General features: G+C 37.7%; 2 protein-coding genes across 16 annotated transcripts in view; one reads left to right on the top strand and one right to left on the bottom strand.

The window, feature by feature from the left end:
* The window catches only part of LOC129723152 (transcription factor mef2A), a 38,265-nt gene extending 18,991 nt beyond the window's left edge, over nucleotides 1–19,274 (bottom strand). The window contains exons 1-3 of one of the 13 annotated variants that reach the window (XM_055677168.1): nucleotides 19,151–19,256; nucleotides 8,608–8,856; nucleotides 7,765–8,217 (exon numbers count right to left, since the gene is read on the bottom strand). In XM_055677168.1, coding sequence (XP_055533143.1) covers nucleotides 7,765–7,979 — 215 coding nt within the window. In that variant the 5' untranslated portion in view covers nucleotides 7,980–8,217; nucleotides 8,608–8,856; nucleotides 19,151–19,256. Of the gene's footprint in view, nucleotides 1–7,764; nucleotides 8,218–8,607; nucleotides 8,857–18,236; nucleotides 18,387–18,424 lie in introns of those variants that run through there. The other 12 variants (XM_055677162.1, XM_055677170.1, XM_055677171.1 and 9 more) reach the window with 12 other exon arrangements.
* The window catches only part of LOC129723139 (probable beta-hexosaminidase fdl), an 80,212-nt gene that overhangs the window by 45,404 nt on the left and 14,423 nt on the right, over nucleotides 1–20,385 (top strand). The gene's annotated exons all lie outside the window — the stretch shown is intronic.

A 20,385-nucleotide genomic window follows, 5' to 3' on the forward strand; every position in this document is an offset into this window, starting at 1 on the left:
AACAATATTGAAAAAATCTTTTTTTATGCGATGGATAGGGACCGCATAAAAAAAAATTTCGGTTAAAAATAGTTCGAAACTTGATGATTCTGATTTAAACGATACCTATGAGAACATCTTTGAACATCTGATTAATAAACGTAACTTTTTTAAACATACTAATCTTTTCAACCGCTATCCTTCGTAGGCTAATAATACATGACTTTTCCTACGTAAAACTGGCTCAAATAGCAATTGGCCGTCGCAATATTTATGTAACGTGTGAACATTCATTTCAAGGATCGGAAAAACTAAATAGCTGAAAATCTCGTCGAATGTGATCCTTTTTCTTTTGCCGCACAAAAAAAATCGCACAAAAACAGTCGCAAAAATAAAAAACCGCATATAAAAAATCGCACAAAATAAAATTCGCACAAAAAAAAACGTCGCACATAAACAGGTTTGACTGTACATCCATTTTTGAGATATATCAAAGTACAGTCAGGTTTTTTACGCGGGGGATACATACCTCGTAAGAAAAACTGCGTAAAAAACCGCGTTAATTCAAAAATCTGCGCAAAGTAAACCACCAAGAAAGTCTTTAAAAAGAACCCGAGACGCTCTACGACCAGTATTTAAAATTGTCCTCTTTGACGGTCATTTCGGATCTTTTTTTTACTTTAGAGGAAGGTTTTGGTGCCCAACCCGCGTTATTTCGAAAATTCGTGAAAATTTTTTTGAATCTGCGCGGTATCGCATGGAAAACCGCGGTAATTAAACAATCTGCGTAAAAAAACTCGTATAAACAGGGAGTTGAAAACCTGGAAAAATCTGGAAAATCAGGGAATGTCAGGGGATTCTTTTTTCGATCAGGGAAATCAGGAAATATCAGGGAAAACTGGAAAATATTCAGGGAAAAATTTTTAACCGAGAGGCGATTCTTTTTTAAACGGCACTCTAGCAAAACTGTTTTTTGTAGCATAAAAGTCCAATTCGGGACCACTACGGTTCGGTTTCATATCCAATTGAAAACTTTTCTCAATGGAATTTCAGAGTTGCGTTAATCTACGTTGCCTTTTTTTGTGTCGAATGCTGAAAAATATCAGGGAAATTAATGTTATATATCAAGGAATATTAGGGAAAATCAGGGAATTTGATTTAGAAAACTTTTTCGCCACCCTGAATAAATAATCCCCGTAAAAAGGCTGACTGTTATTTTTGATTTTATCAAGTATATCCTGCAAATTTCAACAATAATTTGCAAGTAAGGTAGTGGGCACACCGGCTGAAATAATTGACAAAAAAAGAAAAGCTTCTCTTGTCTTAATCAAGGTTCAAGTCCAGTGGTTTAGCTATCAATCAAAATGTGTACCAGAATGAATGTTTGTAAAAAAATGATTCCATTTTTTTAAACACATTATGGTGATTGAAGATATGTGTTTCGACCAAATCAAACATCGTTACATTACACAAAAAACACAAACGTTCCTGAGCAACCATACGACCTCATTTGTACCCCACTTCAACGAATCTGCCTCAGTGTAACCAAGTCAAAAATTTCTTTCGAGTTTCTTGCTTGAGCTTTAGCTTCACGACCGCATATTTCGCAATTGCACCTCCTGATCGATCTGAGCTAGTGAACTTGAGATTTGTTTACCATCTTCAGTGTACAGCAATGGGACACCAAAAAATATCCAACGGCAAGAAATATTTCTCCGAGTATTTTGTCTCACTACCATTCGTTCATGAGTCCGTGGTGTTGATTTTGACAACAGCTCAAAATTAGGACGAAAGTTTTACCATTTCCATTTGACGATGAACCACTTTAATACTCATAATCGGTAGTTTCTACAATTCTTGAACAGATGGCAATACACAAACAGTGTTCCATTTAGAAGCTACCACTTTGTATGAATCGATAACGGCGCCGGCTACATTCTTGCGACCGTTAGGGTAAAAAGGAGGTTGTAGAGAAGGGACTGTAACAAACGTTGTTGTCGGAGACAGAGTTTAGCACTGCATCTTCACGACTGCGACGGAAAGGAAGGTTTGTGTCACCGTGGTAAGTGGCAGATTCGGGCAGTACTGTGCAAACTTAACTCACTAGGAAGGCGAACGATGTGTATTTTTTTGTTCAACCTCGCTCGTTTATGTTTATGCGGAAACCATTTACCATCAGAAGCATCCAAAGGTTTTAATGTTTGTTCATTCCCAAATATCCTCGAGAAAACAAATGCAGTTCGGTTATTCTTTGAAAGATACTTATTCCGTAGTCATCAGATTTATAACGATTTTTATCGACCGAGCAAAGCTGCTTCGATTCGCGACGCGTTATTATAACAGCAACACGAGCTTTCTTCGTCTATACCGTCAGATAGATATCAAGTTCATCCCAGCATCTCCGCGGCTGCGATGGGAAAGGAGGTTTGTGTTATATGTCACCAATGTTGCGCGCGTAGCACGCTTGTTACGAAAACGAACGAAGAGTATCTTTCTTGGACAACAACCGCGATCCTATGCAGGCGACGCGCGCGAAAAAAGTAACCATCACCCGTATATCCCGCGAAATCACTACATTTTGAAAACTTTTATATGAGTAAATCTCACCCGGACCGGCGATGCGTTTATACTGGAGAATTATGCATGACAGCTCTATTCCCTCCTACTGACGAAATCGCTCAGAAACACAATATATCTCACCGATTCATTCTAGCTTGTCAACGCAAGTTTTGAATATTACATGAAAGATGAAAAAAATGCAAAGTTTCATACATCCAAAACCTTAAGAGTTTTAAAAAATGCAGATCTATTGGCCAAAACATAATCTCAAGTTTGTTTACAAAATGCCTAAGCTACAACACAACATTCCCAATTTACCGTCAAAGCAATTGTGTCCATCTTTGCGGACCTGTGCCTTGGCAAATTTCCATGCATCCGAACCCCACAAATTCCAAAAACTGCAAAAAAGCATATAAATCAAAATAGAAGTATTTTTATGTCCAAAAGGCCAAAATTTTCATTATTAGGATACAGTCGACACAAACTCTTATACACCGAAATAATAATTACTCAAAAATCAGCTAGATGTAACAATATTTTTCAAAATCTGGGAAATCATAAAATGAAACTAGACAAAATGCCGAACACATTACGTCTAAATTTTAGTTATTTGTGTATTGAATACATGTATTAGAAAAAATAAATGAAAACGAACATTTCTTCATTTGGGAGGTTGCAGTACAGGGTGAGGTGGAAAAAAATCGAAAATTTATGTTTCTTCTTCCAAATATTATTTGAAGTACTTTTAGACTATGATATAACCATTTTTGAATTTAGTTATCTGTATGAGGTCCTTTCAACAAATTTACTCGATGTGACCTTCATTTTTAGCAATGATACCCTCGAGTCGACGCCGGAAGCTAGTACACGCCTTTCGAATGTAGTCCTCCGGCATCGACGTATGGATTATCAGAAAAGTTGGCCTTCACCTAGGGAAGCACTCAGTCCTACACTTCTGTATTGATTTTACTACCAGTATCAATGAAAACAGGTGGCATTTTCAAATCATTGGACGCTACCAAGTCAAATATCAATACATTGGCCGAATGTTTTGTTTGGAACTTAAACTTCATTTTTTCAGGAACATCCTCAACTTTCTCTTGTGAGATGAACCGGTCTGTGCGGCTGCGGTTTTTTTTTTATTTTTCAGAAAAGAAAGCATTTTTTTCGAACGAGTCACTCGTGGTTCCTTTATTCGCTCTATAATCAAGTGGCGTTTCACTCTAGCTCTAGAAAAAGCGTGTAAGCCTTCTTTGATGATTTTTCGCATGGATTTCTCAGAAATGTTGGCATCCTTACAAAACAACTGTTTAACAACGAACTACGAATATTCGATTGGTAGAATTAAGAAATGTATTCGAAAAGTCGACGTAAAGGCGGTACACTGCTGTTGTTCTGACATTATGAAAAAGCTTCGTCGAAAAATCGACTACGATTTTTTCTCGAATGTTCATTAATTTATATCTTTATGGGAAATAATTGATTAATATCTTCATGAGAAATAAATCGGTTTTCATTTAAGTACTATCAAAAAGCAAGGCTTGGGTGCTTCTGTTTGTTATACACAGACTTCGCAGCCAACTGTTTAGTGTACAGGACAATTGCGGGGCTAGCGCTACGATCCTACTGTCACTAACGTAAGTAGTACGTAAGATCTGCTCAATAACTGTATTAGTTGTTCGTTCCATCGTTTTATTCTAGTGGATTTTTCCATATAACGTGAAAAATCAAAAGCCCGTAAATATATGTTTTCAAAAACCTCTACATGCAAGTGTAAAACACGTTTTTACGAAAAGTTTAAAAAATGCAGTTTTAGGAAAAGGTGAATTCAAGTTATGTTGCATGCCGCTTGACTCGTCAATTAAAAAACATTAGTTTCGACGCCATGTAGAGGACACGCATGTTGTTTTTTTACATGTTTATTTAGTAATAGCAATCTTTAATTATGTACTTAAAGAACTGCAATAAGCAATTTTGTGTATTGTCTGTTTTAATATGGATAGAAAACAACTCAATTAATTAAATAGACAGAAAATTTTCTTCATCCAGACGGGATTCGAACCCGTAATCTCCGATGTTTCCGGCATGGTGTTTTCGTTCCTTATTAGCCAATAATTGGTGAAAACACCATGCCGGAGATATCGGAGATGGCCGGTGCGAGTCCCGGTTGGATGAAGATTTTTTTTATCTAAGTCTAAGTCACACCTTCTGTTCTCGCTCATATTGCGCATCATCGTAAAACTTCATACGTTGTCCGATCAACTAAACTTCATCGTAGAGCTACGTTGGAGTTGTTTTCGACCCAATCTTTTTTGGGGCAATCGATATTTCCATAACCGATTACAATATTTGGTTGAAATTTCTTTACATTGTTGCTTGAATATTAAAGCATCGAAAAAACCTCTTCAGATGTTTTCCGCTAGATGGCGATAATGATATTTGATTTTGGGACTTTTCGGTTAGACTGGGTCGTTTTCGACCTGTCATATTTTCACTGATATGACATTCCATAGTTCATTGTGATTTTATTGTTTACACTCGTAGAATTTTTTATTAACACTATTTCGAATAAGGGAAAAATTTCATTTTGTTGAAATATCGAGTCGGTTAAAAAAATCGAATGATGAAATTCGTTGTTTCTCAGAAAAGTCGAGTGCTGAAGAATTTTAATTGATTATTAAAACGATTATGTTCTCGAAGTCGCAATAGAAAATGAATGATCTGTGAAGTTTTATGGAGGAGACGATTCGAATAATGTGTGCTTCCCATATTTAATAAATTTCTCCATGGATTACCATACAAAATTTATGTATATCAGTCAGAAACGACCTGCCAACGTAAGATTAGTCTCATTTTTGATACTCATCCAACATCTAAAAATATTATTTATTTACATTAAATGTCTCAAATTATATGTATAACATTTTTACTCAACACAACCTTAACAAACACATATATGAAGAAAAAAAAACCTTGACAAATTTTCAAGGTTTTCTTTATGCGTATTTTTCTCTACGTCAATTACGAAAAAATGTTTTGCGTGCTGCTTATTTTCTAGTTTATGTGTGATAAAATAGCCCCTTGAATATTTATACTTCCATGCCCGCAGACATTGTGACATTTGCCTGCAGGATTTTATGTTGGAGTGAACCATATAATTCCTTCGGCAATCCTTCAGTTGATTCAGCAATAAAAACCTTGCTTTTAAATACACGAAATCCCTCCGAGAAACGTCAAAACATTCATTTAAACGGAGTTACGGAAGTACCCCGAAAGAATCGTCGCATTCTTATACAGTCATGGAGAAAATAATAAATACACTTGCAGTTTTGGTTAATTTTCCATATTTTGGGCACTGATTTTAGTTGTTATATGATGGTATGTTACATCATTACGATCTGCAGACACTCTCTTTCAGAGAGGAACGGAGAAATAACTGGAATTTTTCTGTGTCGGTGATTTCGATATTTTTTGCGTGAGTTAGTGCTTTTTAAGGTGGCGAAAAAAATAAATACACTATTGAAATATATATACAAAACATTCCAAATAAGCTTCATTAATCTACAAATCGTTAGCAAAGTGACCTTTTATGTTACAAAACTCGCTTTCAATATGTTGTGGCTTGTCATTTGCTTTGTAAAACCATATTCAATCTTCGTGGTATGTTTACCACTAGTTTTTTACGAGTAGAAGCTGGGCTTGCAATTCACGCTGCCTGCACGACGTTCAATAAGTCTGTTTCATTCTTTAGATGATGCTTTGCAACCCAGACTTTCACAATTTTCCATAGAATTTCTAAATGAATTTAAATTAAGAGACTGCGCTGGCCAAACTAATAATTTTATATTTTCGTTTGAAAATCATCTTCGTGTTTTCAATACTGTATGTTTAGGATCGTTATACTGCCTAAAGATCCAGCAAAGTGGCATATTTTCTTCGGCATGCGGAAGCAAAATCGACCACCTAGGTACACAGAAAACTCGACTCTACTCAAAAGCGACACATTTTGGCAAGAACTGAATTTTCTAAAAAGTTCTTAGACTAGGGGGCAACTAAATGGCACATCGTGTCTTGGTAGGATGAGTCGAAATTAAACCTTTTTGGTCTAAACGGTCAGCAGCTGGTGGGAAGACCGGTAAATATTGCCTTTAACGCACAATTAACCAAGAAAATTGTCAAATTTGGAAGTGACCACAACATGGTCTGATGCTGGTGTGAAACCCATTTTTTTTTATAACATAGACTATGAATACTAATGACTAAGTAGATATTTTACGTAGCGTGATGCTTCCGTATGCCAAAGAAAACATGCCTCTCTACTGGAGGGTAACGATCCTAAACATACAGCATTGAAAACTTGAAGATGGTTTTCAGAGGAAAATATAAAATTGTTGGATTGGCCAGCATAGTCTCCTAACTTTATCCGTATCGAAAATCTATGGAAGATTGTTAAGTTCTACGTTGCAAAGCATCATCTAAAGAATGAAACAGACTTATGAAACGTCGTACAGGCAGCGTGAATTGCAAGCCCAGCTTCTACTCGTAAAAAACTGGTGGTAAACATACCACGAAGATTGAATATTGTTTTACAAAACAAAGGACAAGCCACAACATATTGAAAGCGGGTTTTGTAACATAAAAGGTCACTTTGCTAACGATTTGTAGATAAATGAAGCTTATTTGGAATGTTTTGTATATATATTTCAATAGTGTATTTATTTTTTCGCCACCTTAAAAAGCATTAACTCACGCAAAACAAATTTCGAAATCACCGACACAGAGAAATTCCAGTTATTTCTCCGTTCCTCTCTGAAAGAGAGTGTCTGCAGATCGTAATGATGTAACATAACATCATATAACAACTAAAATCAGTGCCCAAAATATGGATAATTAACCAAAACTGCAAGTGTATTTATTATTTTCTCCATGACTGTATTATGTTTCCCTTCTCGTTCATTCATTAAACCCCAAAGTTACCCAAACAAGATTTTTTCTCTAAAATTCGTGAAATTTTGTTCAGTCTCGATCGAGGTCTCGAACTAGGAAATATATCTTGATTTCGTCTCGCCTTATTTTGCGGAACCGAAATTGATTTTCGCACAGCCCTATTGTATAAACACAAGTCTGGTGGAACATCGTCCAATTATTTCGAAGCCACCTATCGTACATTTTTTTGTCGCTGCTGAATAATATCGTTAATAAGCATATGAATTGAGCGTTACTCACCCGCCGAGCATGATGTTGACATTGCCGTGCAGATTCGCCCCCGGTCGCATACCCTGCAATCCTTGGAGACTATGGCTGGAGCTGCCGACGCCGCGTGCACTGCTGTAAGTCGTCGTCGAGTGGTTCGCGTAGGCGTTGTAGTAGGAAACCGTCTGATTGCTGAGGCTATTGTGCGTGCTAACAGCAGCGATTACGGCCAATCTTTTCATAGACATTTAAAACGCGTTTTTTTTTTCATTCCTTGCGGAGAAATGTAGACGCGGGAGATACTGCCGGTTTGGTTACTGGATGGTGAAATTTTCTCTGAATGCTTTTTACTTCACTGGGAATAATAGTATTCTACTGCTTCATCACTGACTTTACCAGTCTTTATTCGGCCGAACGAGTAAAGCTTGTGCGAGTACTAGTTTCCCAATTCAATGGTTCTGCTATTGTTTAGTATATAAATGAGTTCTGTTGCACAAAAAAAGTATTGCTAACAATTACAATATATGCCGACAAAAGAAGTTTTTTCAAGCAATCGATTGTGCTGACACACCAATTTTCACGAAAAGCATCGTGTATCAAAAAACACTAATTTCGATGCCCTCCTAATCCCAATCAATCATTCCAATGACGCTTCGTTCTACATCCATGTACTGAACCTTCACGCAAATTATGTATTATGTGTACACTTGGCACATGAGAGTGAATTTCGTGTCATTTCTAATGCGTTTATTTCGGTTCTTAGCAGTCCGACCGATCAAAATATTGAGTCTGAGCCAATAATTCGACTTTCAGACGAAACATTTTCTCTAACTGTCCCGCGCAAGAATCAAACTTGGATACAAAACACAAGCTCACCTTCTACCCGAGTCGCCTCTTCCTGTGTGCTTGACGAAAATTGGACAAAAGTGCTTATGCATCGTCATCATTACGCGACAGCAGCGGGCCAAACCGCGACGTAAATTTGAATCAGTGCTAATGCGATTTTTATGTTTTCTTTTTCTTAGCATGGTTTTATGTTGTTTTTCATTAGGGTCAGATCAGTGTACGTGTACTTGCTGAGCTTGTTGTCGTGTTGCTTGTTGTCGATCAATATTATGTTCGGCTCTCGATGACAAGGGATGGAAATTAAAATTGAACATGAAGGAGGTTTTATATGGTAAATTATATTAATTTGAATAATAATACTTAGTAGTACCTAACCGAGTAGGTATGCCGAAGAAAACATGCCACTTTGCTGGATCTTTATGCAGTATTGCGATCCTAAACATACAGTATTGAAAACACAAAGAAGATTTTCAAACGAAAATACAAAATTATTAGATTGGCCAGCGCTGTCTCCTAATTTAAATCCTTTGAAAAATTGGTGGAAGATGACCACGGTGACAAAAAAGTCCAGTCACACTTTTTTGCGGTCGCCTGTAGCCTACACGTTGCATCTCTCTGGTGCCATCTATATTTCAAATGAAAGGGTTAACTTTGCTGCCCAAAGTGGTAGAGTTTCGTTTCTGTGCAGTTTGTTTACATTGAGTTGTGAGCCATGGCAGAGTTAAGAGCAGCTGTTATCGCTGAAAATGTGAAAGGGTACAAACCCGGACACATATTCAAACACCTAAAACCGCTCGGAATCAACCGGAAATTCGTGTACCGGACCATGAATCGGTACCTAGAGACCGGAGGTACCAAGGACAAGGCACGATCTGGACGACCAAGGTCTGTGAGAACTCCAAGGCTGAAACATTATACGAGACCGGATTCGCCGGAATCCCGCCCAATCTGCACGGAAGCTGGCCAGGAACTTAAAAATGAACCGAGAATTAATCCGCCTGCTTCTGCGCAAGGATTTAAAACTTACACCGTACAAAAAACAGGTGGTTCATGGGGTTACCAAAGCTACAAAGGACAAGAGGTACCAACGGTCGTTGGAGTTATTTTTTCGGACGAGAAGCTGTTCGTTTTGGAGCAAACAGTCAATCGCCAAAATGATAGAGTTTGTAGTGTGAGCCTCCAGCAATCCTGCGGACAAGCTGAACGTTTCCCGGTTCCAAAATATGACGTCAGTGATGGTTTGGGGAGCCATTTGCAAGAGAGGTAAACTGCCTCTTATTTTTATCGATAAAGGGGTCAAAATCAACGCAGTGTACTACCTGGATACGGTTTTGAATAAAAATGTTCTGCCTCAAGCTGAACTATTGTTTGAAGACGATTACTACTGCTTCCAGCAAGATGGCGCCCCATCCCACACCGCAAAAGTTGTTCAGGCGTGGTGTGGGAAAAACTTGACCGACTTCATTTCGAAGAATGAATGGCCTCCGTCGTCTCCGGATCTGAATCTACTGGATTATTTCGTGTGGGGATACATGATGTCGAAGCTGAACGACTATAAAATAACAAATTTTGAGCAATTCAAGCGAGTTATCACGAAAATCTGGGACGAGATGCCAATGGAGCACGTGCGCGCCGCTTGCGACGACTTTCCGAGACGTCTGAAGCTGGTTCGATCAGAGAAAGGTGGTGTAATTCCGAGTAATTATGAGTTACTGAATAAAGCTATGAATACCAGATTCAGATTTTCTTATTATTCTTTGAAATATTGAGATTTTCCTGTGTGACCGGACTTTTTTGTCACCCTGTAGGTTGCAAAGCATCATTCAAAGAATATCACAGGCTTATTGAAGCGTGGTATGCAATTCCAGCTTCTACTCGTGAAAATCTGGTGGTAAACATACTCCGAAGATTGAATATGATCTTACGAAACAAAGGACATACCACAAAATATTGAAAGTGAGTTTTGTAACATTTAGTTGGAATGTTTTGTATATATATTTTAATAGTGTATTTATTTTTTCCGCCACCTTAAAAACACTAACTCACGCAAACAACTTTCGGAATCACCGACACAGAAAAATTCCAGTTATTTCTCCATTCCTGTTTTAAAAAGAGTGTCTGCAGATTGTAATGACGTAACATAACATCATATAACAACTGAAATCAGTGCCCAAATATGGAAAATTAACCAAAACTGCAAGTGTATTCATTACTAGCGGACCCGGCAAACTTCGTCTCGCCCATTTTTGTGTTTAATCTAATGATTTTAAACATTTCCAGAAACTGAAAGTGGTCATCTTTGAATTCAAAATAGTGTCCAGGGTCAATGCTTGGCTTCTATGCATCATCTCGATTACGGAAATATCCATATTAAGTAATATTCGGTTTTTGTCGGCGGTTTTTCCGAAACCGGAAGTAGCCATCTTGGATATCGAAATGGCATTTGGAGACAAAATCTGGCCCCCTGAGCGTCATTCTGGTTCAAGAAACACCAATATTGGGTGTTATTTGGTCATTTTCGGCTGCTTTCCAGAAACCAAAAGTCGCCATCTTGAATTTCAAAATTTCTGGCCTCTGTGCGTCTTTCTGGTTTCTGGTTCTGGTTTCTGGTGGTATTTGGTCATTTTCGGCTGTTTTCCAGACACCGGAAGTCGCCATCCTAGAATTCAAAATGGTGTCTGTGATCGATTTCTAGCTTCTGTGCATCATTCTGGTTCCGGAGGTACTCTTATTGGATGGAAATCGGTCATTATCGGCTATGGGGTGTTGAACTACCATTAAAATGATTTTTGCCCCCAAAATCCTTCACATGCTAAATTTGGTTCCATTAACTCGATTAGCTCTGGAATTGTGAAAAATTTGAGTTTCATTTGTATGGGACCCCTCCCTTATAGAAGAGGGAGGGGTGTTAAACCATTATGGGCATATTTGTTATCCCTAAAAATATTCACCTGTCGAATTTGGTTCCATTCACTTGCTTAGCTCTAGAGATGTGCAGAAGTTTTTTGTTTCATTTGTATGAAATCTCTCTCTTCCAGAAGAGGGAGGGGTGTCGAACCAATTTGGCCATGTTTGTTACCGCTAAAGACATGCATATGCCAAATGTGGTTTCAATTTGGTCAGTTTTTGAGATGTGCAGATATCTGTGTTTCATTTGTATGGGACTCCTTCCTTCCAGAAAAGGGAGGGGTCTCGAACTATCTTAGTCACCTTCTTCGGCCCTTAAAACCCTTATACACAAAATTTCACGCCGATCGGTTCAGTAGTTTCCAAGCCTATATGGATCAGACAGACAGACAGACAGAGCTCCATTTTTATATGCTTAGATTTTCGCCATCACTGTAAAGGCCTCATTCTATTTTGGCAAAACGTCCAATCTGGGAGTATCCGGAACAGGTCCGCATGTGACCTTTAACGACATAGACACTTGATATGACCACCCGACATTAAAGGCGTGGTACGGTCCTAAGTACTGCTTTGATCATGGCCATTATATTATCGGAACCTGTCCTGGCCTTATCTATGGAAAAGGTTGACCGATAAGAACCATAATACCTCTCTTTTGGCGGTTATCAAACCTAAATCTTTTGAAGAGAAAGCGAGAAAACTAAAAATATGAATTTACGTTCGTGCTTGTCACATGTGCAAAAATTGAACAGTGTCAAAATCAGGCTTCGAAATTGTCACGGTAGAACCACTTTTCACTGCGATAATCGTCTTCTTCTTCCTCTGCCGCTACCAAGGCTCTCTGTATTAAAACATTCTTGAACAACTTTTTTTTCTTCAAATGTATTTTGACATTTTTTCTAGAAATGAGAATTACGCACGATGAGTTCGGATATTTGAAAAATTATTTATATCATTGATTCTGTAATAATATTTCACAACATAAATAGAACAAAGTAGACAGAAATATGCCAAAATAACATCGCCAAACGAATGACAGAGTGCAACTTTTTCGATACGCGAGTATCAAATGACCATCCTTTCCTTTGTTTGAGAGGCGACGGTTGTTTTACAGTAACGAGCGAAGGCCTACAATGACGCTCGCTAAGGAAGCGAGATCAAATGAAAATGCTGACCGTTTCGAAGCCTGGTCATAATTGAACCATGCCAAAAACAAAACGTGCCAAAATCGAACAGGGTCTGTAGTTATTTCCAAACTTTTGATAAAAAGTTCTGGATGGAGAAATATAAAACGAATTTTTACTTAGGAGTTAAGTTTCACTTTTTTTTTGATTTCAACATACCTGAGAATAATCAAAATGCTTTTTCATGAACTATTATTTTTTTGTGTGGGTTATTTGTAGTTTTCCTGCAACAAGCATAGATTTATTGAAATATACGATCTATATAACATAACTTATTCATTGACAACAAAGAGACTTGAGCAATAATTGAGAAGTTAGGGTAATGTTAACTTTGAAGGAGCTTTATTCCCACGAGTTGAGTAATTCAAAGGACGGAATTAACTTCTGAATTATTCTTCCCGTTCTCTGATGTCATTTCGTGTGCTATCGTGTGTTATCTCGATCGTTTATTTCAACAACTCTATGTTTGTTGCTGGAGATTCACAAATAACTCTCAATTGGAATTCGATTATTCTCGATTAATTTCTCGATTGAATACCAAATTTGAATACGTTTTAAGAAACTGTCTTAAAAAAACTAAAAATATTTTCATTTCTCCATTCTGAACTTTTTATCAAAAGTTGCGTTTAAGCAGTATTGTTAGTCTCGCTCGTAAGCAGCATGCAACACCTCATGTGAGGTTCTCGTCGCTACAGCTATCACACAGTGGAGAATTCTCCATTCAAGGTATTTCTCGTTCTTTTTCGCTTTCTTCCTTGCTCGCATTTGCTCCCGAGATCATATGCCCCCAATGAGAATAAAAGAGAAGTGAGGAGTGCATGTTTCTTGTATTAGTAAATGCTTCAAATGTAAACAACTAGACGAACTCAATGGTAAACGCAAAAAGCAACGTCACTATTTGGCATCAACTCGCGGCGAGCCGAGGGGTGCGTGCAAGTGATAGTAAGTTCCCTCCTCACCTTTCTAGTCCGATACCCCACACGTTGCGCTAATTTACTTATTCTTCGTCCCACTGCCGGCTGTCGGTGCATGAAGCAAAGCCGGGAAGAAAGCATAATCGTTTTCGAGCACAGTCTTTCAAGCACTCCTCCTAGTCGAGCAATTTCAGTCGAGTGCTCCTACTCGAAAGTAGGAACTCGCGTACTCTTTTACAATCGCTGAGTAGCAATACAAAAGAGTTTTTGCGTGTCGGTGCGCTCTTGCTGCTACTCAGGGGAATGCATGAAGAATGAAGTGTATCTCGAAAGCGTGTGTGTAAAAGACTTGAGAAGCGTAGCATATGTCTCGTTTTCAAGCAGAAAGGAGGAAAAAGGTTTTGCTTCTCGCTCACTTTTTAACGCTGGTTTTAACTTCAGGATTTAAAAAAAAAATAAGAAAAAAAAAACAAACTAAAATTCAAAACTTTTTTTAAATCACAGTTTAGTGTTTATTTCGAATTTATTCTAGTCAAAAAAATTTTCTTTCAAATGGGTATATTTTTTCTGTAAAGCTTTACTGCCGTTCTACGCATATTTGTCCCATGTTCCAAATCATGCAAACGAGAAAAACGATGTTAAAGTTTCACAATGCTTTTACGCATTACGCCAATGTGACAAATGCAGTCATGGGTTTTAAGCAGTTTTACCTTGCAATAGACTGTTTTCAATGAATCTAGTTGAGTGTTTTGCGGTTTAACACTCGTTTCCATAAAAATATCCACTGGGACAATAATGCCGAGAAATTCGCCTTCCAATAGGTAATTTCTTCGCATATCAGTCCCACCACGTGCATTCGATGTTTCCTAATACAAAGTTCGTTTTGGAGATACAAGGCTGTTTAATCATTCACGAAAATGATCACGCTAATCATGTTGTCCTTATAAGTAGGTAATGATAGTCGAGATGAAAGTTTAGTTCATTGAATAAGTATTTGATGACTTACAATTACAAAGGGGAATTGTTTTTTCAGATTGCCCATATTTAGACTTTCACCATTTTGGCTACACACAAAAGACAGTTCTTATAACTTTCAATTAGTATGAATCTCATGCGTTTATCTTCTTGTGCTCGAAAAGGAAAGGCATTCAGAAAAGATATTCAGAACGTACCGCATTTAAATAATCAAGCAAAGTGATTTTTGGTACCGAATTTCTGACACCCGTAATGTAGCTAAACGTTGTAAGAAGAGGTTTTTATTGCTCTGTAGCCCTTCCCAAGTTGTAAGCTGTAAATATGGGAATTAGTGATTAGTGAGATCGATTAGAATAGAAAAAATCTAGTGGGACAAATATGTGTAGAAAATCATCGATGGGACAAACAGATTTGGTATGGTTTTTCAAGACTTTCGGAACAAACAATGTTATTTTTGAAAGTTTTTCAAAAATATACATAAAAATAGACTCATTGGTGATAAAAAACGAAAATTGACCAAAAGTAACATGGGACAACTATGCGTAGAACGGCAGTTTATTAGTTCCTTACAATTCGTTCTAAAGCAGTTTTTATGTACAATCAATGGTTTCTGAACTACAACGCCTCGAACAAAACCTTTGCCAATATGCATACGCTTCTTTGAAAAAATTCTTCAATTATGAAAATATTCAGTTTGGTAAGCTAAACATGTGTGCAAAGTTTCGTTCAAATAAAAATTAGGTCGTCAATTTTTTGCGAATTTCCAGGTTATTTGGCATGGAAACGCTCAGTATTTTTTTTTTTTTTCAATGGAGACGCGTGGCCACTTTAATGTTTGATGGATACGCATCTGATATTTTGAAGATTAGGAAAATCCTATCTCTAAAATAAAAAAATACCTCCGTCAAAACTCGACATTGTGTGTAGAGTATGCTGAGGAATTCCAAAAAAATGTGTTTTAGTACAGCAACCAAGCGCATTCATTGACGAGTTATAGTAGTCTTTTTCAATGGAGGTGCTTGGCTACTGTTATGCTTGAAGGAGACGCATGTGATATTCTAAAGATAAAAAATATATATCTCCCAAAATGAAAAACCACCGGCAAAATTTGATATTCTGTGTAACATGTGCTGAGGAATACAAAACAAAAAGTGAAACGATAGCGTCTCCAAGGTCTCGAGCCCTCCAACATGGAAAAATACAGTTGGTATCTTATTTTAAACAGAGTTATTGTTATATCCCATTCCATGGTATCTTAATGGGATGAAACTGATTAATTTTTATAATATTTTCCAATTAACTAGCTTCTTGTACATTTTTCCCGCAATAGTATATATTAAAAACGAGTACTGGTATGTGCTCTAGAAAACCTTTATGGCTATTGGTGAAATTTCTATCGTCTACTTCATGAAAAAAATTCGAGAATTCTATAAGGTACTGATGAGATAAATCGGGGTGAAATTGATCCATACACTCTATTGGAAATGTGCTTTTTTTCGATATGTTCATGATAAATGATGATTTCTAAACTCAAAAATATCAATCAAAGCTAGTTTGGGATCGAAAATACCGATATTTCAGGTTAAAATTTATTCATTTTGGTTCACGAGCTGCAGTTTGCTAAATTTGCTCTAATTTGATCATCGTTATGATATGAAGTTACAAAACTGGTTATGAATAGAGCGGTAGGGTATTTGAGTCTCCAAATTCGGTGACTTTTTTTCCAAAGATAGGATTCATTGGAATTGAAACAAAACAACTCATTGTGAAGCTATATCATACAGTGTATTTTATCTGGAAGGACAAAACTACTCTCTACAACTTTGCTGAAGATGTCATACCAATAAAACCAAACGTTCTGACTTTTATTATATTTTCGTTTTCATGAAAAATTTTACCCTTTTCCGTTTTTTTCATATCTTCATGATCGAACAGCCATCGAAATTTAGCTAATATCTTGCTGTTTACATAAAAAATAAACTTTTAGAAAATAAGCACTTTTATATTTTTTCCATACAGATTAAATTGTTATCTACAACTTTTCCGACAAAGTCCCATCGATAAAACAAACCGTTTTGGCTCTAAAATCATTTATAACCATCGATACCATTTCAACAGCCTCCCACTGGTCTCGAGGTACGATGCTGGCCTAACAAGCCAGTTGTCGTAGGTTCGTGTCTCGGCTCGGGAGAGACTGTTAGTGTTAGTAGGATCGTAGCGCTAGCCCCTCAATTGTCCTGTACACTTAACAGTTGACTGCGAAGTTTGTGTATTAATAAACAGAAGGTCGAGTTCCGAATCGGAATGTAGCATCAAGGCTTTGCTTACCATTTCAACATAGCATTTTACACAGCTTCCCAAAAATGAGTCGTGATTCAAAGAAAATAAATAATAGCACTAAATCTGGTCATCTATGCAAAAAGAATTAAAACTTTTTTGATGAAAGGTATATTTTTGAATATTTGACGGAGGTAGGTTTTCTTTTATTTTGGACATATTTTTTTTGATGAAGCAGCCTAGCATCTCCTTTGAAAAGTTGCAGTAGCCTTTTCTCAATGGAGACGCTTAATTACTGTAATGCCTAATGGAGACGCATCTGATATTATGGAGATAGAGAAGTTTCTATCTCCACGATAAAAAAAATATACCTCCGTCAACATTTGACATTTTGTTAAATGAGCTGAAGAATTAAAACAAATGTGTAAATCGATAGGCTCTCCTAGGTCTCTAGCTCTTCAAAATGACAAAATACGGTTTGTATCTCTATTTCGGCATAGTTATTGTTATTCAAAGTATAGTTTAATATTGTTCCTTCAAAGGACCACCAAATAAAATAATTGGTTATGGATGTTTATCGATAGGATATTTGTTTATGTTTGGCCCTAAACTTGGTTAATTCCGCTATTCCAGTTCATGGTTTGTCTCCAGGAATAATTGTTTCTCATTCGAGTAACAGAACTAAGAATTAGTATTTTATAGTATGAAATACTTCTTACTTCCATTTTTAAAAAAACTATCAGTTTGGAAGTATTGTTGAAAAAAAAAGCACAGTTTCAATTTTCACTGTATACAAAAAAATTGTTATGTTTTTTTTTTATTTGAACCCAACTAATGTTACCATGTTCCTTTTTTATTATTTCGTAATCCGTACTACCGTACTAAAAATTTCGAGAAATTCAATCCATAAAATTCCATATTTCATTCATGAGAGTGATTTTTACTTCTCGGTGAGATGAAGATATAAACTACTGCTCTGCTGTCGTCTGACAATGTTAATATATTTTTCAAAAGTGGATAATTTTCCAACGGGTATAAAGCATTTTTCAATCTTCTATACTTTCAACATACATTCATCCGAGAGATAAAACAACGGGTTTAATCATGGATCCAATTTCCTACATTGGGCCAGACAGAACAATGCAAATCAGAACTAATCAGTGGAAAACCGAGCGCGGGACACTACACTCTGTTGTTCTCGGCGTCAAAGTCTAGCTGATCATATTTTCAAAGCGACGACGATTATGTCGACGATAACCGTCGGCCCGTTTGACACTGCCATATCGAGGGCCAGAGCTTCGCCCCTTAACAGCTATATAAATGTTAATTTGCTGTCGCATAATTTCCTCTCGTTATTCCAGCACCCCGCGGGTTCTGTTTTTTATACCACCACCAAGCTTACCGCAAGCATTGGCAAAGCGGTCCGAAATTGCGTTTTCCGTTTCCGCACCCAGTTTTCCGCCCTATTTCACACTAGTTCTCATCACAGTTTCACACGGTATCACACAAACGTACAAGCGGAAGCGTGATATCGGAGAGAGCAGCGTCATCCGCGTGACCAGCAGTACTAGATCGATAGTGTTGACATACACATTTGCTCACTTTTATGTTGCCAGTTTTTGTCGCTAGTGATATTGTGCACTAGCCGATGCGAGAACAAACGTTGTCCAACGTATAAAGTATACCTTACTCAAGGTTGTTCCACTGTAATTAGGCGCGCGCGAAATATTCGGCCATAAATTATTCAATGTGTCATGTTTTAGTTTCCTCTTTTCCAACTACACGTTATGGCCATCTATAAATTTCAGCAAACCTCTTACATTCAATTAGCACCAAATTTTCTATCTAAATGTCATCGAGAACCAGCAGCATTATTTGTTTTTGACACAAAAGCATAACCGGAACTAAACTTCGTTTCAAAAGGTACTCGGCAAACTGGGTTCACACTGCATGTTCGGGAGCTAATATCCCTTTGAGAAAACCGGTTGAATCCTGAACGTCCGTGTCGTTGCTCCTACTCAGGTAAAGGACGATGGAATGTTCTAAGCACATGGAAGCACGTCACCTAAAGTTTCTTTACACAGTCAAACCACTTGACAAGGCGGTCCACAAGAAAACACTTTCCCGAATTGAATTGAATAATACCGATACGACGATAACACACTCAGTCTACTACTCAACGAATCCGTTAGTTAAAGATTTCCCAACTAATGACCGTCAGCGATAGTGGCAAAGATCATTATCATCATCATCACCGTGTTGTTCGTTGTGATGGTAATCAATGGGTCAAAACAAAGCCCTAGGCTGGGTACAAACTTTGCCAGGTTCCGTTCGAACTGCTAGTAGATTCGACTCAAACTGGAAGCATTTTCTTCCTGAACGCGCGCGCCAGCTTGGCTGGTTTCAAAACAATACGATGTGCTCGGCACGCTTCCTTGGCTAGGACTGAAACCGAAAAGAAAAATTGCGTTGCATTATTCCAACTCCGCGAAGCGGCAACAATCAGCCAACGGTCTGGACCGAACGAAGAAAACGACCGAGTCCTTTTGCCGATGTTTCTGGTACGGTATACATGAGTACGATTGACGCAGAGTGGGAATAGCTGATGAAGGGGAAAGGGAGGCGCGAGCGAAACGATGAATACGCACGGTACTTTCATATCCTTTCGCGCCGTTGCTGTGCTGTCTGTTCGCGTCACTACATTGTTGAGGGCGGTGAAAGGATCCGATTTTTCTTCGCTCCTCAGGCTGGTTCCGTTTTGGTAGTGCAGGTAGTGGAGAACGCGGTTTTGTGCATGCTGTATAGTTAATATCGTACCTAGTTCTTACTACAAAAGTAGCGTATGGTTTGAAGCTCCAGCGCTGGTATGGGAGATTGAGAAACTCGATCGGGTTGGATAGTCGGTGTTGCCGGGATTAAAGTGTACTATTCAGGTGAGTTTAATTCAGAGCGAGCCAATTGGTGAATGAAGTTCAATCCTTGTACCGGTATTAGCAGGAAATTTGTCGCTCATCGTGAAAAGGATACAATTCCACTTCATTAAACATTCATAACAATCGACCTTTTATTAGAGGCGCGTGGTATTCGGTACTATTGTGGTTGGAACAAACCTTAGAAACTGTAATAAATAAAATGTTTCTAATTTTCTGATGGAGGTTTTTTTTTGTTTTTAGAAATGTCGTTCACTTTAGAGCATTTCTTTCTAACTGTGCATAATTTCATTGCATAAATTTATTTGAGAAAAAATGGTTGATCTGCGACAACGGCTGTCTCGAAATGAAGACGCATGGTATTTTTTATGATGGAGAACCACATCAATTTTGTTGAAATGGAGACGTAGAGTATTTTAAATTTTTGCACAGATATTTTTGTTTTCGCAAATTTCTGCTATTCATAAATAGTATCAGTTTTTGACGTCAGCACCCTTTTTGAAAAAAAAGGCCTTTTGTGGTCCCCGTGGCTCTGTGGTTAGCGATGTCGGTCGGCTAGCTCTCCCACACGGTTGTGATATTGGGTTCGATTCCCGATCGAGTCGAGGATCTTTTCGAGCT

The sequence above is a fragment of the Wyeomyia smithii genome, chromosome 2 (genome assembly GCF_029784165.1).
Source record: "Wyeomyia smithii strain HCP4-BCI-WySm-NY-G18 chromosome 2, ASM2978416v1, whole genome shotgun sequence".
NCBI classification, from domain to species: domain Eukaryota; kingdom Metazoa; phylum Arthropoda; class Insecta; order Diptera; family Culicidae; genus Wyeomyia; species Wyeomyia smithii.